The 21,314-nt window shown below is 48.5% G+C and overlaps 1 protein-coding gene across 2 annotated transcripts in view; it reads left to right on the top strand.

Moving 5' to 3' along the window:
* The window catches only part of NEDD4L (NEDD4 like E3 ubiquitin protein ligase), a 338,543-nt gene that overhangs the window by 98,156 nt on the left and 219,073 nt on the right, over nt 1–21,314 (top strand). For both annotated transcript variants that reach the window (XM_047698213.1, XM_047698212.1), the window contains exon 2: nt 10,701–10,774. In XM_047698213.1, the coding sequence (XP_047554169.1) occupies nt 10,701–10,774 (74 nt within the window). The remainder of the gene's footprint in view (nt 1–10,700; nt 10,775–21,314) is intronic.

The following is a 21,314-nucleotide window of genomic DNA, read 5'->3' as shown; positions in this document are numbered from 1 at the left end:
CGTCTGAGTCCTTTTAGTGGGGAGGCCCGTGGGCATGTGAGCACCGCCCAGTACATGGCGAATCCCGGACCCCACCCTGCCTGCTCCCCCATCTCCTCTAATTTAGGGACTGGTTTTCCAGGGGAAATGGTGGCAGAGTGGTGAGATCTATAAGGAACCCTGAACACCATGGCTCAACTCTATTCAGAAGTTAGAAACAAAAGAAACAGATGTACAGCTAACGCTTGGAAGGCATCTTAGTTGTGGGAGGAGAATTCATTGCGAGCACGGGGGAGGGGGAGTCGGCCTGAGGCTTGGCAGAAGCTTCCAGGTCCTGCTCCACCGACAGCCTGGCCTCTGTGCGGCAGGTGGGTGTGGCTTCCTCCCTTGTCACACATTTCCTCGCTGCGGGCCCTGGGTCCTCTGGCCTCCTTCCAAGTGGGCTTTGGTGGTGGGCTATCCCCCCTTCACCCTCCTCTGGTCTCCCTGCCTTTTTCCTACGCACCCTTTCCCTCTGAGTATTATCCATGATGTCTTCTCTTTGAGGGACCAAGGACAGGGTCCTGTTGGGATTTTACCCCTCTTTTCGCCTCCCACCTGCCTTTCGCTGTGACCACTGTGCAGGACAGGGCAGCCTGGTTACGATGAGCCTGGCCTCATCAGCTAGGCTCCCCAGTCTCCGTCGCCTGCTTGATTAGGCCACGGTCCCTGCTGTCCCGCTATTGTGTGATGATATAGAAGTCAAGAGGCAGGGACGGTACTGTACTGTGTCACACTGACTTCACATGGCTTCCCAGCTGTGAACTGGCATGCCGGCCTCCCGTGTTCCCGAGGGAGTCTTGCCCTTCGAACGAGGGATCACAGGAGCTCCCGCTTCATTTCCAGAGAGCTGGATTCCACAGCTGGATTGCGTTACAGTCGGCTAAGAGGGGTCCCTTCCTCCCTCTCCCCCTGCCTTCTTTCTGCTTTTCCACCTTTCACAGGATGTTGTTCAAACCCTGCTTCGTCCTTGCCTTGAGCTGCAGTGCCCCTCAGAGCAGCCCAGCCGGCGGAACTTCCTGTGAGCGTGGACGTGTCCCATACTCTGGGTCTGCCTGTCGGTCATGGTAGCCAGCCCCTAGGCATATGGGCCTGTGGGGAACCTGAAATGTGGCTCAAGTTACTAAGGAACTAACTTTTTTTTTTTTTTTTAAGATTTTATTTATTTATTTGACAGGGAGAGAGATCGCAAGTAGGCAGAGAGGCAGGCAGAGAGGGGAGGGGGGGAGCAGGCTCCCTGCTGAGCAGAGAGCCTGACGCGGGGCTCGATCCCAGGACCCTGAGATCATGACCTGAGCCGAAGACAGAGGCTTAACCCACTGAGCCACCCAGGTGCCCCGGAACTGACTTTTAATTTTAATTGATTTGCTTCAATTTAAATAGCCCTACGTAGCTGGCGGTTACCATATTGGACAGTGCAGCCACGGAGCTGAGAAAATAAGACTCCTGTACAGGGAAGAAAGGCTACAGTGGTTTACATGATCATTCTGAAGCGGGGCTCAGAGGAAGGGGCAGGGTCCCCTGCTCTCAGTGTCTGTGTCCGACTCTGTACCCAGCTCTGGTTTCCGAGTGCTGACTGCCGCCTGGACATCTCTGCCTGCACGCTGGCAAGGGAACCTCAGATCAAGACATCCATGTTCTCCTATTTCCCTTCGCCTCAGCCTCATTTTCCTTCCTTTATTTCCTGCCATCAGGTAGCAGCAGCCCCTGTTACACCCAGACTGGGAGCTTGCAGGGGTGCCTTCTTCGCCTTGCAAAACCAGCCTGTCACCCGGCTATGCTGTGTGTCTCCCCCACCCCTACCCCGGAAGAGCTTTGGACCCAGTCCCATGTCCTCCATTCCCAGAGCCACACCGTGCTCTCCACCAGAGCAGTGGAGTGGACCATGTAATTTGTGTCCTGTCCTCTCCTCTCTGGACTGTCTCTGCTCCTGTCATCCAGTGAGCCTGTCCCTTGTCTGCTGGACATGTCTGCCCTGTATCACACAGAGGATGATGTCTGGCCTGGGCAGCTCTCCTGTCTCTCTGCACGTTGATTTGCTCTCCATTTCGAGGTGCCCTCATGCTGCTTTTGTCCTCCCTTTTCAAAAGATTATTCTTCCCTTTTTTTCCATCTTTAGGGCCTGGCTCCCATGTCTGCTCCTCTGAGGCTTGCCCCAACTTTCTGGTCAATTTCCTTCTCCCCGCCCCTTACACGTAACATCATTTCTTCATCCTCTGAGTTCCTATAGAAGATACCATTCGTTGCTGTGATTAAGTTTATTGTGTTGTCTTGTAATTGTGTGTATGTTGTTCTCCTGGGACATAGAAAGCGAAGTCCCATAGGCTTGAATTCTGTCTTACTGATTCCTTCTGGCACTGTTTTCAGAGTAAGCACCTTGGGTTTCCTGATGACATGGACGGGAGCAGACCATAGTGGAAAGGTGGGTGCTGTGTAGGCCTATGCTGTGAGGAAGGGAATTGGGTCCCTGTGAAGAACGTAGGTAGTAGGGATAAAGCTGGTTGTTGTGAGCCTTCACTGCTGGGCTGAGGGGTTTTAATTAGACCCATTTATCCATGAGGTAGACCCACTGTTGTAAGGGAGAAAGGACATTCTAGAAAGGTTGGACTAATGAGGTGGCAGGTGAATTAGGATGGAGAGAAGCTGCCACACGTCAGTAGCACCTACTCAGGGTAGGGACATAATAGATGCATAAGAGCTTTCGGAAGAAGGAGCGATGATGAGGTGACGGTGGTTGGTGTTGGATCACCACACGTGTCCTGCGGGGTTACTGGCATACAGCGGACCAGGGTCTGCCCTGAGACAAAGCTCCCTGCCAGGATGATGTCAGTGAGGAGCGCAGTCATCGGAAAGTTTGCCTGGGTCTGGAGGACCCAATTCGAGATAGTTCATTCATGTGGCCGTGAGCGGGAGACTTCTGTCGTCACTACCGGGATTCCTCATCGGGCTTCTTGAGTGTCCTCACAACATGGCAGCAGCCGGCTTTCCCCAGTGAGTGATCTGAGGAGGGAGCTACGGTGCCTTTAATGACCTAATCTTCAACTTTTTCCATATTCTGTTTATTAGAAAGAAGTCACTATGTCCAGCGTCCAATTAAGCCCTGCCTCTTGAAGAGCAGAATTTTAGGAAGTTGTGGACATATCTTAAAACCGCGGCACATAGGGACCCCTGGCTGGGTCAGTCGGTTAGGCGTCCGATTTGATTTCCGCTCCAAAGCCCCTTGTCAGGCCCTATGCTCAGTGAGGAGTCTCCTGGAAGTCTCTCTCCTTCTCCTTCTCCCAGTCTTGTGCTCGCTCAAAAAAACAAACAAACAAAAAAACCACAGAGAATGATTTCTGAAAGTTAGTCACCTTGAGCATTAAAATCCGGATTCTGCTCTGGAGGGCCATCCTTTTAGCTCTCCCCATTTGCTCTGTTGGGCATAATAATGGCCCTCATCTAGCAGAGGTTGAGAAATGGAGGTTGTGGACAGTCCTGGGGTTCTGCATTTTTCTCTGGAACTATTATCCCTGGGACTTGGGTTGTTGAGAATTTCCGTGTTGGGCTGACCGTGGGAGAGCCTGCGAGTTGGGGCTGTTTGCTGTCATGAGGGTTATCTGAGCTCGGCTGGACATGAGGTTCAGTATTGGGCTCCTTGGCTGTGACCCCCTGTGTCTTTGTCCTCAGCCCACGTATCTTGGGTTTCTCTTCCCTCTTATCTTACAGGTCTTACAGGTGTATGTGTGTCTGACCTCCGCGGTTGATGGTGAGCCCCTCCTGGCCACAGAAGAAGGCGTCTTGCTTAATTTTGTGTTCTTTCTAGCACAGTGCATTGTACATAAATGTCACTCAGTATGTTGTTTTGAATGAGCAGTGAGAAGGTCAGAGTGGAGAACTGGGACAGAGGAAGAAGGTGGGAGAGGTAGCAGCAGTGTGAGGCCAGGGACCCATCAAGGGAGTGAAGAGGGGAAAAGGTTTAGAGAGCAGGAATTGGGGTAGGAATACAGAGCAGGAAAAGGCAGAGCTGAATAGGGCAGGAATAAGGGATGTGGTTGTGGACGGCCGGGGCTGTAGAAAATTTAGAGAGATGGTTGGAACAGGATCTTGGCCCAAAGCCGGAGCAAGAGCAGGTGGGAGCGGGAAGAGTTGTGGTATTACTGTGTAGTAGGCACAGTATGGGCACTTTCTGTATGTTGGCTGATTTAATTTTTAAAGCAGCTGAAGTTAGTGGACATACATAGAACTTGGATGTATATTTCAGGGTGTAGAGCTACTGATCATCCCTTTGAACCAGTAGGTGTTCATTGTGAGCCTGCAGGTGTCGTGGGTAATAGTGAGAATGATAAATACACTGTAGAATATGGAAGATAAATGTGTAAATTAATTTAGGGACGAAGGATTAAGACGTGCTGGTCCCTGATGTAGGTCTTCCTTGTCTGCAAGGATGGCTGGGGTCCCTGGAGAATCCTGTGGAGAAGGAACAGTGTTTCCTAACCCAGGTATCACCCTTTGTGGCAGGGGTGGGGTGGGGTAGTGAAATCAGCTGCCATTGTGAGGGATAAGGGCTAGATTACCAGAAGTTGCCTTCTTGGGGCATGTGGGTGGCACAGTTGGTTAAGCGTCCGACTCTTGTTTTGGGGACCTGGGATTGATCCCTGCATCAGGCTCTGTGCTTAGTATAGAGTCTGCCAGGACTCTCTCTCCCTCTCCCTCTGCTCCAAACCACCGCCCCCCCGCCAGCTGTGTGGGTTCACTCTCTCTCTCCCTCACTCAAATGAATAAATAAAAATCTTACAAAAAAGTGACCTTCTCAAGGTGGATTCCTAGGAGAAAATGTAAGTTCTAGTATCTCTTTGAGTTGGAAGTTGAGGTTTATTTTATGATAGGAGTAATTTTGATAGATATATTGTCATAGGCTTTGTTGGGGGGGGGGGCATGGGAATTTGGTAACCCCCTATCCATAGTTGATACGAGCAGGCTTCCGAGCTAGAAGTAGCGGTCTTACAAACGAGACTTTGGAATCCCCCTTTTTAAAGCTGGGACTTGGCGCTGTGCCCTCAGTGGTGGCTTACGTACCTTACCTCGTTTTAGGCCTTCAGGAAGAGTTAGAAAATGAAGTGGAAAAGAAAAACACACGTCAAGTGCATAGAATCATCCGTGTTGTGCAATGACCGTGCGAAAGCAGATGAGTATTAGCCGGGAGAGACCCTGAGGGTCATGAGCAGACCCGCAGTTTTCAGCCTCCCCGCTTCTCTGCCTGCGCTTCCCCTGCCCCGCACAGTCTGACTCCGGAGAATATCTTCATTGTCGTGAGCCTCCTTCGTTAAATACTGAATTCTGCTGGAGCCGTCACCAGGGCCCGCAGTGTCATGCGTAGACTTTATGAAAGTAATAAAATGCCCCAGAAAATCTAGTTGCTGGACTTGTGGCCCATTGCATTTAATAAAAGTAGTCACCCACCTGATCATGTGTTTCTTTACAGGGTGATGATGGCTGCTTATCTGTATACACACTGAGTGTTGATAGGAAACCCAGATAAGGTTTTGTTGTATGTCTGAAACCCATGTGTCAAAGCAATTTTTATAGAGTAACATTCTCTTTCCTGCTCCCCTGCCCCATAACTTCGGAGGGAGGTGAAATTTCCTGTCACAGCTGCTTGTAAATAGTAAGTGCTCAATAAAGGCTCTTTCCTCCTTTCACCTCCCAGCTGTTGCCGGGGTGTTACAGAAGAGTGGCCTTTTGACATTGCCCGGATGGACAGCTCTGTACCTTTGTGAGTTAGCTAAAATATAATCTGTAGGTTTTTATTACGACAAAGGTTAATCACTTTAGAAATACAGAAGTCTAGATTCCTAAGCTCGTGATTTTTAAGTTTTTCTTCTTTTCCTTATGTATTTTTCTGGAGTTTCTCCAAAAATTTAATTTCCAAAGAAGAATATTTAATGTTTCAAAAAGAAAAAATGTAGATGATCAGAAAGTTACCCATTATCCAGAGGTAGTTGCTGCTGCTGTATCCTTTCGACATTTTTTTCTGTGCTTATACATAATGGATCTTTATTAAAAATTGAGACTATATTGTGTATCAGTAAAGGCCAACTCATATAGTGACCTTCAATTTTCAGTGGGAAGAAACAGTACAAATCTATTTCCAGCTCGCTGTCCTAGCAAGGTGGGTAGGTGATGGTAGAGGGGGAAGGTGAAGTGGAGGGAGTCTCTCCTGCTATGCTCCTTTTTCAGAGTTTTCCCCTTCCTGGCCTTCAGGATTTTCTCTCTTGAGCTGGGAGAAGAGAGTGGAGGGAGGATGATCAGAGGGGGAAGGTCTTATGGGCCAGGTCAGGAAGATACATACATCATTTCTGTGCTCCTTCCACTGGCCAGAAGTTAGTCACATGACCACCTAAACTGCAAGGAATGCTGGGGAATGTAGTCCAAGTAGAACAGCTGTCAACTGCCTTGCTTATCTCTAACTCACTTGTATAAACCATTTCTGAAACTTTTTTTTTTTTAAATCAAGTTTTTTATTTCAAACATGGTCATCTCTCCATCTCAATCCTATGTGAAGCCCCCACCATATCTTGCCAGATCTCTTTCTAATTGGTGTGTTTCTGTTCTTGTTCCCCATAGTCTGGTCTCACACAGCAACCAAGGTGGTCTTCTAAAAACTCACGTCAGGTGTTACCGGTCCCCTGCTGAGAACTTGCCAGAGATGGTTGCCGTAATGCCCACTTTCTAAGGAGGGTAACCTGCTGGGGCTCTGGCCCCACCGTACCTCTCTGTCCTCGCCTCTCCTTGCAAGGCCAGACCTGCCTTGGAACTTGCTGTCGCCTTTGTATGAAAATCCCCACCCCCAGCATCACCCTCTGTCTCCTTTGGTTTCAGCTCAGGTGTCTCCTCTCCAAAGAGGCCTTTCTCGACCACCAGTCTCTCCTCTCTCTCCCACCTGCTTAGTTGCTTTTATTGACCCGTCATTAAAGCACTTACCACCAGTGGAAATTCCTGTTCACAATATGTATTTATATTCTGTCTGTCTTCTAGATTGTATTCCTTGAGGCAGGAACTCTGTCTTGTTCATATCTGTATCCTTAGATAGTGTGTCTGACACATGGTCGGTACTTAACAAACACTTGTGGGATGAATGCAGGTCATTAGAGAATCTCACACAATTTTTTAAAGAGATTTTATTTATTTGAGAGCGAATGTGTGCCACGAGCATGAGCAGGGTGACAGGCAGAGAGGGAAACAGACTCCCCACTAGGCAGGGAGTCCGGCACAGGGGGCCCATCACAGAGCTCCATCCCAAGACCCTGGGATCAAGGCCCAAGTTGAAGGCAGACGATTAACCTACGGAGCCTCCCAGGTGGCCCAGAATCTCAGACATTTGTAATGACAGTGTTGTAGCTCGTTGCACAGAATTTTGCTGTGAATGTTTAACTGTCTACATTTGAGGGACTTGTGCTTTTTTTTTTCCCCGATTAAGAAATGCTTTGGTGACTGTCCTTTCAGCTGTTCTTTGGTTTGTTTGTGCACATATCTGTGCTTATTTTCTTAGGTTTGATTCCTAAATGAGAATTTATTTAGTGGAAAGCTATGTGTACAAAATTTTAAAGTCTCTGTAATATATTACCCTTTGCCCTCCAGACCCTCAGTTTGTGTCCCCTGTGTAGTTGAGAGCCCTGGTATACATACAGCTTGCTTTCAGGAGCGCCAGAAGCTCGGCAGGGCAGGGTGGAGGTGAGGCATTTTGTCTGTCTGTACTGCTGTACCCTAGATCTTAGAACAGGTGCTCATGCTTACCAGATGAATAAATCAGCTTCCATTAAAAAATTCTCCTTGTTCCTTCAGTGAAGTTTATTTTTACTCATTTATTCATATAAATGTTCCCTGACTTCAAAATGTGTGCTTTTTGGAAAGTTCTGCCCAGTGTAAGAACCAAGAACATTCCCCCAGTGTTAATACAAACCTCGGGGAAGCGCTGTGAGCTGGGCTTATCTTAGCGCTCAGAATGGATACCCGAGGTACTTGAGCCCCCTCTCAAGTTGGTGGCAAGTCCAGGACCACTGCCTGGGATTTTTTGAGACTCCCAAGGGCTAGGAGATAAAGAGACTGTGTCTTACAGAATTCTTATCTTCTGTTCTGTGACTGCGTGTGGATTTCCATCCCAGATAGCCCCTTATTCATTCCCCCCAACACGGTGACCAGTGCCGGCCTGAGGTGGAAAGACAGCCACCCTGCCCCAGCTGGGCGTGGAAGGTCACTGTCTGGATGGCTAGATCCACCATCTCCTTCCGCCAGCGCCCAGGACTGGCCCGGAGACTTCGCAGTTCCTTTAACACCGTCCACCTTCTGTGGGTACCGGCCGAGTTGTCCCCTCTCTGCACAGGGGTGTTTGGGGGAGACTTGCTGGTTGGAAGTCTTTGTCATGAAGTGGGGGAGGCCCAGAGAGCTGGGATACGGGGAGGCGGGGAGACAGAAAAGTACGCTCCTCTCCAGCTGTTTCCTGTCCTCATTTCTTCTGAATGGTTCCTGGAACATTCCCTCTCAGGTCAAGTCTTAACCCCTTCGTCTGGCAGACGAGGATCTCGTGTTCACCCGTGATCCTCAGTTCGTACACATCATTGGGCCTTAGACTCTTCCCAGTGCTAGAAACTCTACAAGGTGGTGCCAGATTTTTACCCACGTGTAAAAAGAAATTGCATCCACTGCGGCATTCCTTGAGTTGAGTAGGTCATCAGAGAGGTCTAATGGGAAAAATAATAAGGTCTAATGATGGGCAGTGGGGTGCAGTGTGCTGGGAAGCTCAGAAGAACCGTAGCCCGGGTAGTAGCTGTGCTAACCTGGAATCCTTGATGACCGGCGGTGGAGGTGAGTGGAAGGGAGAGAGGTCAGGGCTTCAGTGCCTGCTTAAAAGAACCAAGGGAAGGTCACTTAGCCCGGAAGCCTTGGGAAGCTCTTGGAGACACTGCTAGGCTGTAGCAAAGCCATGTTTTAGTGATCCCTCCCTTGTCTTAAGCCTTTCATGAAGCCCGCCAAGTGCATGCAATCCTAGCTGGAGTGCAGACCTTGTTTGGAAAGGGATCCTAAGCACACAGGAGTTGGGAAACCTATTTGCGTCTCTGCTGTGTGTGCATGTGGGCAGCCTTGTGACAGGGGTAGGTGGTCGGAGGGAGAGAGGGAGGGAGGGAGGGAGGGATGGATGGAAGAACCCTGGAAAGTAACCATCTCCAGCACGGTTCCGGTTGCTCAGCCTGTGCACAGCTCACTGACCAGGTCTCCGTGGCCGCCTGTCTCCATGTTCAATTTCACCCTGCCTCTTTCAGCATAGCCTGTGTAATCGTTTGGATCTTCTTTCCTTCAGCCGGGTCCTGACCGAACACATGGATAGATGGCTTTCACAGTCCTCCTCTCTTGTCCTTCAGAGCTCCTGTCCCCAAGGGCTGTACCCCGGCCCTTTCCCCTCCTCACCCTTCCTGGGTTTGTTCTCCTGCACCCATGTTTGTAACCACCAGCCACCGCTCTGTACTGATCACTTCCCTGTCTGACCCGTACCAGATGTCCCTCCCATGTATCTAGTCTTTTTTTTTTTTCTTCCTCCCCAACCTGGTGGTTTCATAGATGCCTTGGATTCAACTTACTCTTGTCTTTTCAGTTCATGTTAACACTTAGTGACCCAAAACTGAAACTTGAGAGCAAGCCACCTCCTCTAGCCTGGATGTCTTAGCCCTTAGCTATCATCACTCTAATCCGTGTCTTTCAGTGTCAGACCATCAAGGGATCCTGCCCTGTGGGTCTGCCCACCCCTCATAGGAGACTGTGAGCCTGTTCATATCTATATTTTAGACCTCGCCAAAGTCCAATTGGAGTAGGAGCTGTTTAGAGAATGTTGGGGATGAATGAATGAATGAATGGGTGATTTCTGAGACGATTTGAGATGATTTCCATTTAAGATGAAGCTCTTTATTTTTTTTTCCTTCTCACTGCTACTGAGGAATTATTTTTGCTTGTTTAGGACCAACATGATGGAACTGTCATTTTGAGGAAATCTGTATACCACATGAAATTTTTTTCTGTCTCAGGCAGTGTGCACAAATGTACAAATTTCCATGGAGGAATTACTAAAGTGAAAAATCAAGGAACTATTTATTAAATAACTTCTTCATTAAAGTTAAAAGAGCTGCGTGGTTTCAAATGTATGCTTGTGTTCTTGCTGGAGAATTGAGAAATCTTTCACTGGGCCAGATCATTGATCTGCATGATGTAGTTTGAATTAAACTTGTGCTTAATTAACCTGGGTACTCTAAATTAAAAAAAAAAAGAGATTTAGTTAATTATTTGAATGAGGGCGAGAGCATGGGAGAGGGGAGGGCAGAGGGACAAGCGGATTCTCCACTCGAGCGTGGAGCCCGACTTGGGGCTTGATCCCAGGACCCTGAGATCATGACCTGAGCTGAACTCAAAAGTTTGGATGCTCAACTGACTGAGCTACCCAGGCGTCCCAGGATGTTCTAAATGTCTGGGGCTGTGGGATTTTAGAGCTGGAATGTTACCTTTTGAACTTCAGTGTAAGGAAGAGTCGCCTCTGCTCAGTTGATTGGTTTTGTGTCCCCAGGACTGGTCTGAACAGAAACCATTACCTTTGCATATTGGATAAGGCAGTGACCTATTGAAGGTCCACTTCTTAAACTTTTTATTTTCTTCTCCAACAGGGAGAGTCACGTATTCTCAGAGTGAAGGTGGTTTCTGGAATTGATCTCGCCAAAAAGGACATCTTTGGAGCCAGGTATGTTCGCTTTGTTTTCGTTTTCGTTTTCGTTTTTGTAGGCTTCGGATGAGTTAGGCAAGCACTTTACAAACCGAAGCAAGCATCAGTTGACTCCTGGAGGCCTTCTTAAGACAAAGATCGCCAGGGCCCGCCCCTCCGGAGATTCTGGGGGAGTGATGGCAGAGGAGTGCTGAGGCCACCGGGCCAGGGACCGCGTTTTGTGCAGGAGTCTTGCCTTCCATCTGGCTTGATTTCATGAGGAGACTGGATTCCAATGTTTCTGTGTTTCTCTGTAGAAAATTACGGTTTGGGAATGTTTATTCATTTTATTTATTTATTTTTTATTTATTTTATTTTTTTAAGATTTTATTTATTTGACAGACAGAGATCACAAGGAGGCCGAGAGGCAGGCAGAGAGAGGGGGAAGCAGGCTCCCTGCGGAGCAGAGAGCCCGATGCAGGGCTTGATCCCAGGAGTCCGGGATCATGACCTGAGCTGAAGGCAGAGGCTCAACCCACTGAGCTACCCAGGCGCCCCTGTTTATTCATTTTAATATATTCCTTTAAAAAAAAAAATCCCTAGTTTTGAGACATGAAAGCGTTACTTTGTTCCTAGCAGAACTGGGTATTCTCTGGCCTACATGATCTGATTGGAGAGATGTGGTAATGAGTGAGTGAATTTGGTGATTTCTGGGCCTTTTCTGCAAGCACCGGCAGCTGATCTCTCTGCGTCCTTAGCTTTTTTTTATTTTGCATACTGTGCCTGATAATCCTTTATCTTGAAATCAGTCCTTTTGTTCCTGTTGCCTCTGCTGGAGGTTGCAGTAAGTCATCGGACCAGTAGCTCAGTGAGGTTAGAGCCACTGAGAACTTGGATTTGGACCACATCTTGGAGAACAAAGACCTTTTTGAACTTTAGACATGGAGGAGACATTATAGGTGTTTGGTCCTACTTGCCATGACTGATAGGACTTTCTCCAGGAAGGTTACTGCTTGCCCAGGGGGCTTGCATGTCAGCGGTGCAGGAGCAGGCCCCTGGCCCCGCTCTCCTTGCGAGTTGGGAATGCTGTGGGGTTGAGCCGTGAGGGCCGCGGTGGCTGCTGGGGACCGTTAGCTGTTGCTGGAGTCCGCTCACTGGAACATCGATTTCATCCTGTGGGGCCCCTGCTGTTGCCGGCAGTCACCTTCTGGCTTCAGGGCCTCGTGGTGATGCTGGACATTCTGTAATGGGGCCTCACCTTCCTGCTCACCTGGCAGAAGCCCTTTTCTGTCCTGGGTAGGCAGACCTCTTGATTTTCTGTCCTGTATCTTCACGGACATATTCAGCTTTTCTCATCCTGATAAGTTACTTTAGTAGCACCTGGAGAAATTATTAAAAGTAGATAAAGTTGATGCAAGATAATATCCGTGAGATATCTTGTTAATTTCCCCATACTTGGGGCACCCGTGTGGCGCAGTTGGTCGTGTGTCCGACTACTGATGTTGGCTCAGGTCACGAGCACGTCTCACCTGCACGTTCCTTCTCCTCTCCTGCCCGAGTGAGTGCTCGAGTACTTTACTGGTCTGGCTCCTACCACATGAGACATTTACAGGAGACTGCGACTTCTCACTTGTGTTGCTTACCGTACAGAGCACCGTGACCAGGACTGGGCAGATTCTTTGTTAATTGAAATGTTTAATTGAAACATTTACATACCTGATGTGGGGCTCGATCCCAGAACCCCAGGATCATGACCTGAGCTAACGGCAGATGCTTAACAGACTGAGCCACCCCGGTGCCCTTGTGCTTCGTTGTCTTGGTTTAATAAATACAGAGCCCACCATCCTCCTTCCTTCCTTCCTCTTCTGCTCTCCGTGCCTCCCTCAGGGTCTGCTTTCTCTGAAGCACATGGTTCTTTTAGGACCCATTCGCCAGCGAGTGAGCTAAAGCGGAAGGGTTCAGTGGCAGCGCGCAGTTCCTGCTGTGTTGGCATTTCTCTCTAGAATGGCCCCGTTATCACCACCTTATTCTGCCCCATGACCTTCATTCTCCTCCACATTGTTTTGAGCAAATCCTCTCAAGCTCCGTGTGACCTGGTAGCTTGTACAGAACAGGGATCACTGTTGCCTGTAACTGGTGTGCAGGGGTCTGGGGAGAGCCCCGGGGCCGCTCCGCTTACCTGGCAGCTCTCCTGTCATTGGAGGCAGAAGTCACAAGTGTGGGTCTGTGGTGTGTGTCCCCTGCTCTCTGCTGGGGTGAAGGCCTACTATCTGTGTCCTCCTGAACCCCAGGCTGGTAAGCACCCCCCCATCACCTACAGCCTGTCACTAAACCTCCCCCATCTGTGTTCCCATTCTCCCTTCCCAGGGAGGGAGTGGACAGGAATGGGAACCCTGTTGTGGAAAGGAGATGGAGAAAGAAGGTGAGTGTTGGCGAGCGGCATCATCAGAAACTCCTAAGTGGTAGAAACCATATAGACTTGGGTATTTTGAAAAGATAGGACTTACTCCTTTTTTAAATAGTTTTTTTCTGTTTTGTTTTTGTTTTTGTTTTTTTTTTAAAGAGAAGGAAGGAGAGAGAATCCCAAGCTGACTTGAGCCAAAATCAAAGTCTGATGCTTAACTAAGCCACCCAAGAGCCCCAAGACAGGATTTACTTCTCTGGGGTTCTCTGCTTTGTCTCCAAGGGAGGCTGCTTGGCCAGGGTTGCGGGGGTGGCCTGGGCTGGTGGTTGGGGCACAGTGGCTGGTGGGGGAGGAGCGGGATGTGTTGGTCCGAGGTGTGACAAGCACTCCATCTCTCCCAAGTGAGAGGCTGCCTAAGGCTCCACTTCAGAGGACTGGGGTTTGTGGGCCCCCGGTATCGGACCTGCCTGTCTGCCAGGGCGGCCAATTCACCCTCTAGGCCTGTACCTGAAATGCCCTTCTTTTCCGCATTCTTTGTCCCAATCCTGCACTGAGAATACAAGATCATTTTCCCGCTTCCTTCCAGCAAAGACTAACTTCATTAAAAGAGCCTTTGTTTAAAGAAGATTCGGTAATCGAGCTGTTGCTCTCCTTGAATGTCTGAGCATTTGTTCTGTGTGGAAATGGCACTAGCAGAGAAAGGTTTTCTTTTGGGGCACACCTTTGGGTCAAAGAAGGGCAACCATATAATCTGTCAGCTAAACAGGGACACTTTTGTCTGAAAGAAATGCTACATTGAATGTGGAAGATCAGGGTGTAGGATGTATATGGAGACTGGTCACCCCAGGTAAAAGACCTCCAAACTTGATGACCCGGACTTTGGGGGGGGGGCGGGGAATGCTGTGTGGTTCCCTTCCCCACCCCAAAGCTGAGGAAAAGAAAATCTTAACTCTTAAAAGCATACCACCTGTAGATGCCAGTACGATATCCAAAAGGAAGTAAACCCATGTTGTTCTAAAACATGGCATACATGGAGTACCTGCTGCCATTTTGGAAATGGGTCCATTGTCTTTGTGAGGTAAAGTGTGGTATTGGGGAATCAAGGAGGCACCTTTACCCTAGAAGTCCTCTTGCCCCCTCTTCACAGCCCCAGTCTCCTATTAAGGTGTAGGATTCGAGTCCTTTGGTACCAGGTTCTGCCAGCCTCTCCGGTCTGGTTTGCCCCCCACTCCAGTGCCACCCCTGTCTGCCCATGCTGATCAGATTGGACTGCTCTTTCTAAACGGTAGGTTAATATTCTACCTGAGTGACAAACATTGAGTCACTGGAAGGGCCATTGGACTAGATGACTGCCAGGCTCTCTCTAAAACCTGAAATGTAACGACTACATACTTCTTAAAAGCCGATTTGAGGAACTCCCCATTATATTTGAGCTGGCCCAAGTTCTTAGAATTGTAAGTGAATATCATAAAGTAAATAGATTTCAAATAGACTTCACCGAGTAAGATCTTAGTTTGTGGTGGTTTTCTGTTTTTGTTTTCGGGTTTTTTTTTTTTTTTTTTTTTTTTTTTTGGTAAATTTTAGAATACCTTTAAGTTTCAAACTGTAGTCTTCAGGTAAGCTTGTATCTCAGGACTTCTAACTTGTTGTCATGGGCTTAAGTACTAACTGAATAGGGTCCTTTTAACACAAGTTTTAGCACTACTTTCCCCCTTTTCCTCCTGAGCTGTGATTGGTCATTTGAGGTTACTTAGAATCATCTGAGACCATAAAGCGTTCCTTCAAATTGAGCAACAGTGGCTGAGACAACTAGAATTTCATGCTTTCATACTGAAGATTTCAAGACTCTCATTTCACACTTGGGTCTGTGTATTTTGCCTGTTGAACTGTTAGCATGAAGTTGCACCTCTCTGCGTTGCTGTCCTTTTTTTTCTTTGGACAAGTGGTGATTTGAAATGTAGAACACAGACGAACTCAGCGCTGGAGGGATGTGGCCACAAATCCTGGTGTTGGCCAGTGACGGGGAGTTACTGCCCCGGCCAGATGGCTCTGTGGCCCCGCCTCTCACCTCTGTCCCATCTTCTAGATTGAAGTTAACATTCTTCTGCATTGGTTTCACCTGTTTTTTGTTTTTTGTTTTTTTTTAAACTAGAATATTCCACAGTGAATTACATCATGACATCCAGTCCCTAAGTACTTCAGCCTGTACCTCGAAAAAAGGGCATATTTCTTTATAACTACAACACAATTTTCACAAAATTAATAGTAATTGCCAAATGGACTCTCTTACCTAGTCCATGACCTGAATTCCCCCACCAGCCGTGCCCATGATGCTTTTCACAGCGGGCCGTTCAGAGCAGAATTCAATGGAGAATCACATGTTGGTTTTAGTTTTGGTAGGTCACTTAAACTCTTGTTAATCTAGAATTCCCCTTTTAAGTGACCTGGAATGGTCAGTAGGTTGTCTCCCCGCATTCACTTGTTTCCTGTGGTATCATTTAACGTACTCCTTCTCCTCCTGGGTTTTCTGTAGGGTAGAGGTTGGGTCTAAAGGCTTGATTGGAGCATCTGGATGGCTCAGTCAGTTAAGCATCCGACCCTTGATTTAGGCTCAGGTCAGGATCTCCAGGTCCTGCGATGGAGCCCGTGTTGGGTTCTGCGCTCAGCACTGAGTCTGCTTGAGATTCTCTCCCTCTCCTCCGCCCCTCCTGTTCCTGTGCTTGCTCTCTCTCTCCTCTGTAAAATAAATAAATCTTTAAAAAAAAAAAAAAGGCTTGATTAAATTCAGTTTCAAAACAGGGTACAGAAATGGGGTTGCTGTCTGCTCGGGAGGACCAGTGTTCGATTGTCCTAAGTGTTCGATTGTGCTAAGACAAGATGGATCCCAGGTTTAATGGGGGACCGGTCCGGTCCATCCACCGTCAGGACTTTTCCCCCAGGTGACCAGCAAGAAATGGGTGGGGTAACATTTTGGCTACACTCTGTACATATGTTAATTTTCATTATTCACTTTCTTTCCAAATCGGTTTCGTTTCATTTTCGCCATTTTTTGAAAACCTTGTATAGCACAAGTTTCTTCTCACCCAGTTGGGAAACCTTGAGGCTGATGTGTACGTTGAGGGTCCCCTTGATAAACTCTAAGCCCTTTTAGGACGTCATTAGGCTGGAGTTTGCAGACTCTTGATCCCTGTGGGCTAGACTGAACTCACAGGTGTGTGTGTTTGGCCCATGGAGCGCTAAGACATAAAAATCCTGAGCCAACATTTGGGAGATTTCGTATCAGAAATCCATTATGTCCCGGCTTCTGGAAAAATCTTGGCAGTCTAGACACCCACGGTCATGCAGCTGGAAGTATCTCCTGGGTGAACTCGTGAGATGGGGCCATGACCTCTTGGCTGCCAAGGCCCCCTTGTCTCCCGACCTTCCCCGCTGACGCAGCCCTGAGGTCCCTGGAGGGACAGGCCTGTGTTTGGTTTTGACCCCTGCACTGGCGGTCTTTAGCTTAGAGAGCAGACTCCCCCTTCCTGCTCCCCCCAGCACAGGGATGTGCTTAGGTGGGTGCAGGGCTCCTTACACTCAGTTGAGACAGTGTTTGTGATGTGCAGGCACTTGCAAATCGGCCTCCTCTCTGGAGGCCTTAACCCTCCAGGGCATTGCTGCGAATCACAACATCAAGTATTTGTCTTAGAAATCCCTGCACCTAAGAGCTCATACGGTTACTCCTGTGCGTGCCCCAGACCCCCTCACTGTCAGACCGTTTATTCTAGCCGCGCATCCACCCCGAGAGGACTTGGGAGGATCTTGCCCTCCTCCCCTCTCAGATCGAAACCTCTTCATGTTCTGTACAAAGCACACACCACTCTTTCTGCGTTCGTGTATACTTCCTGGTCTTTGAATGCACGAGGCTGTGCCATGTCCTTAGAAAGTATGTCGGTAGTGGCTTTGCACCTGCTCAGCCCATGCGGTTTCCCAGAGGGGAACGATCAGAAGTGGCAAATGGGTCAGTCCGGGTGGAGGGCCAGCGCGTTTCTATTCTGCACCAGCCCCCCGGGCTTGCTGTACAGCTCGTGTCCTCAGACGGTTCAGGTTGCTCTTGAATCACTGGGAGAGCTGTGCCGTGCGGGATCCATCTGTGACTTGTAGAACTCTCTGGTAGACTGGCCTTTGTGTCATGACAGGTCTGGTAAGGAAGGAGCAAACCAAGCAGGCCGCACTTAAAGACCAATCTCCGACGTTGTGTTTAGGAGAACCCTGCACTCGGAATCTTCTGCTTGGCCTTCACTCTTGATGCTTGAACGTGTGGCCCTCGTTACAGGAGCCTCTGCTCTGCCGTGTGGCCTGACAGGGAGCAGAGGGAATCATTGGAGGACGTCCTGCACTCATTGTCACCAGAGTGGAGAGCAGTGTTCCCTGGTCACTGGGTCTGTACGGCAGAGATTCGGATGGTTCAGGAAGATGACGGGCACCAGCACATAGTAGATGGGCAGTAAATTTCGGTCTTCAGGTCAGAGTGGAGCCCGAGAATGTTGAAAAATCAAAGGTACTCATGAGCACTACTTGAATCACCTCATGTAATTGCAGAGGGCAGCTCTGGGGATTGGTGGCGAGTGGACGTGTGGACGTGGGCGGGGTGGGCTGCCCCTTCCTCGCTCCTCCCCCTTCCCGGCTTCCACCCCCTCCTCACTCCTTCCTCCCCCTCCCTTCTCAGCTGCGGGTCTCCGCCTGGATGCCCCCTCCACCCCAGCCGGCACCCCAGTCCCTTCAGTCTTGCGTTATCCCAGGGCGCTCTCTCCATTTGTCTCACTGTCTTCCTTTTTGGGGGGAGTTTGAGAAAGTGGGTAAGAAGCTAAGTGTAGGCAAGGCTGTGTGCCAACTGGAGATGAGTCAGAAACGAAAGCATTTCTAAACGTGTAAGACAATGAAGACAATATTTATCTTACAAAAATTGAACTTCACAACCAAGCCTGCAGAAACACAGCCGGAAGGCACCGTGTGTGCAGGGAGGTCCGGCGTGGGGACCGCAGAGGGCCTCCGCTGCCGTTTTCTCACCCGAGGAGGAAGGAGAGGTTTCTCCGCCAGTGTTTTAGGCAGTGGAGGTGGCCGGCCGGCCCATCCTCAGTGGTCAGGCCTCCGAGAGGCCTTGGGAATACGGCTGTCCGGGCCGGCGATGCATCAACGTTGACAAAAATGCTGTTACTGAAGGTGAAAGTGCCCTGGTATTGAACCTGAAAGAGACCCTTTTAAAAACGGGTACAGCTCTCTGGACTCCCATGCCACTCGCTTTCTCAGATGCAAATCTCCTATGTTATCATACTTCACCTTCAGCAAGTTTCATGAAATTTCTACTTCGGGTTTATGTTTGGGGGAGGGATCTGGAAGATAAAATTTGTAAGATGGCTCACAAGTGTGAGTGAGCGGGCGGGGTCTTACCTGGGAAACACAGCCTCCTCTGAGAGCTGGAAGTGGTTATCCGAACTGGGGGCCAGCACGCTGCTTCCAAGGTCAGGTAGCAGAGAGCTTGGGCTCGGCAGGACTCTGGGAGACACTCGGAAGCAGCCCGGCAGGGTCCGTGGGGCCAGCTGTGTGCCAGCAGCCCACGGGCCCTCGGTTGCCAGCCCCTGCGAATAGAAGCTGTTGATTCTTTATAACATATATATTTAGAACTGGGCGTGCCAGTGTTATTCGGTCATGATTTTCAGAAGAAACTGTTACAGAGAGCTGCTGGTCAGTCGATGACAGACAGGAATTGAGCCAGTATTGACTTTTTGGGCGTGGAGGAATGGGGTTTCTAGATCTCTCAGGAGCCTTTTGTTCTTTTCCCCTCTTCAAGGGCAGCATGCTTACGGTATATCTTATTGAACTTCCTGGTTTTTTTTTTTTGTTTTTGTTTTTATTTTTAATTAAAAAAAGTTTTTTTAAAGCTTTTACTTATTTATTTGAGAGAGCATGCACAAGCAGGGGGGAGGGGCAGAGGAGAGGGAGAAGCTGGGGCTTGATCCCAGGACCCTGAGATCATGACCTGAGCCGAAGGCAGTCACTTAACTGACTGACCCACCCAGGTGCCTCCCTTGTGGAACTTTTTAGATAGGCACTGTGGATTTCGAAGTCTACAAATGAATGCAACTGTCAAAACGTTTCTGGCCTAGAGAAAGTGATTCTCACTGCTTTGTCTATAAATAAATAAATACGTGAATAAATATAAATAAATACGTGAATAATAAAGTATTTCTACATGTATAAGCAGATGGGCAGTCACATAATTTAAATTAGTGTATTGCAATTAAACTATGGCCCGTTTTCTTCACAGAGTATTTCTTAGACTTAGGACCTTTGTGCACGTAATGTTTAATAAGGAGTCTGCAGTGTGTACCTCCTCAGTAAATTATTAAAAGAACTGGCATTTCTTCTGTATAATATCAACACAAGAGATACAAAATACGCCTTGCCTCTTAATGAGCGTGTCCTAGCTCTCCTCCTGGCATGCCAGGAACAATGGGTACTAAAGTGCCTGAAGGATTGTTTGCCTTTCTTTCCTTCCTTGTTCAAGGTGCAGTATTATACTTCCCCTTTTGAAGAACTGATGACTATTTCAAGTCTGTTATTTTTAGATGCTTGAAATTAAGCATTCATGGTAGGAAAACAGAAGATTTGAAAGAAATGCTACATTTCACGTTTGGGGGCAACTGGTTGGGAAATCAGAAATGAGTGAATCTTAAAAACTTGATCCTGGTTTCTTTTTTCTTTTTGTTTCTGCTAGTGAGAAAATGATACTGTTGGTTATATATTCTCCGCCTCTGACTTGTAAACTCTTGGGAGTTCATTGTGAACAGTGGCTTTAATGTTGTTGAAGTGATTTTAAATGTTCTAGACAGTCTGGAGAATAAAAAGGAAATTTGCAAATTCCTTTCTTCTGGAATGAGTTACGGGTTCCCCATAGTGTGATTTCGTTTTCTCTGTTATTAAATACATAGACCAGCTTGGGATTTAAATGAAGAGTGAGACCATACAACTCAGGAACTTTGGTTTGCCCTTACACTGCTTCTTGGCATGGAATGTCAAAATATTTGAAACTATTCTTTTTCTGGAATGATCTGTCTTCACTGGTGGCTCCAGTGACTATCCAGGCATTTGAGCTGAAGACCTGCGAGTTGTCCTTGGCGCTTGTCCCTCCTCCCCATGTTTGTGTAGAGGACTTCCTGGATGCAGTTCACATCTGCCTTCTTTCCTGGCGCGTCCTCACAGAATCAGAATTCTCTCTCTCTACATAGACCAGTTTCGGCTCCTGGCAGAACCCTTAAGGATCCCATCAGTCCATGCTGCGGATTAAGGTCCCAGCTCCTTAATCTTGACAAAAGCGCGCCCTGTGCACACTCCAGGGCCTCTCTTGGCCATGACCTCCCAAGGCAGCCACACTTAGTGCTGTGGTCCCCTTCAGAGGCCACACTCCACCTCTTGTGCCTTTGCTGGTGTCCAGAATGACCACTGTTTTCCTATTTTGCACAGCTGCCTTGTTCTTGTCCTTCATGCTGACACCTCCATGAGCTCACCCCTAGGCAGATTTCTCTCTCTGCCCACTTGGCTCAGGTCTGGTGGCCCTTTGCTCACCCCTTGCAGCTGCCTGTGGGCACACTGAGGTATGGCATTGGGACTTTTCCTCTGCACCCTGCTGTGGTCACTCGCCCAGCATCAATCCTTAACTGCCATCACCCCCCACCCCACCCCCACCCATGCACGGGGCAAACTTGCACATTCCTCTCAGTCACTGGGCCCCCTTCCTGCCACTAGGCTGAGTTTCTCCTGCTTTGGTGCCCTCCCAGTGATTTATACATGCTCTTTCCTTACCGTCTCATTTAATCATGTCTCACTTACTTTATTCTGTCTGTATCTTTAAGACCCTCATTCTTATGAAGGTTATCAATTTTTAATAATATGCAAATTCTCGACTAGCACATGCATTATTTCCAGCTCCTTCCTACTTTGGAATTGCTACACATGCAAAAACATTAAGGAATACCTCACCATTAACTCCTCTGTTCGTGTGAAGCTCACACTGGAGGAGAGGAATCGTGAGCCTCCCTGACCACGCCAAAGGAAGGTTTCATGAATCTTGCTGCATGGCTGCGGTGTATTGGGGAGTTATAGCTCCCTCTGGTGGCCATATCATGTGCATTTTCA

Source organism: Lutra lutra, chromosome 12 (assembly GCF_902655055.1).
Source record: "Lutra lutra chromosome 12, mLutLut1.2, whole genome shotgun sequence".
In the NCBI taxonomy this organism is placed as follows: Eukaryota; Metazoa; Chordata; class Mammalia; order Carnivora; family Mustelidae; genus Lutra; species Lutra lutra.
Note: the sequence above shows the minus strand (reverse complement) of the source record. Positions and strands in the feature narration are given on the sequence as shown.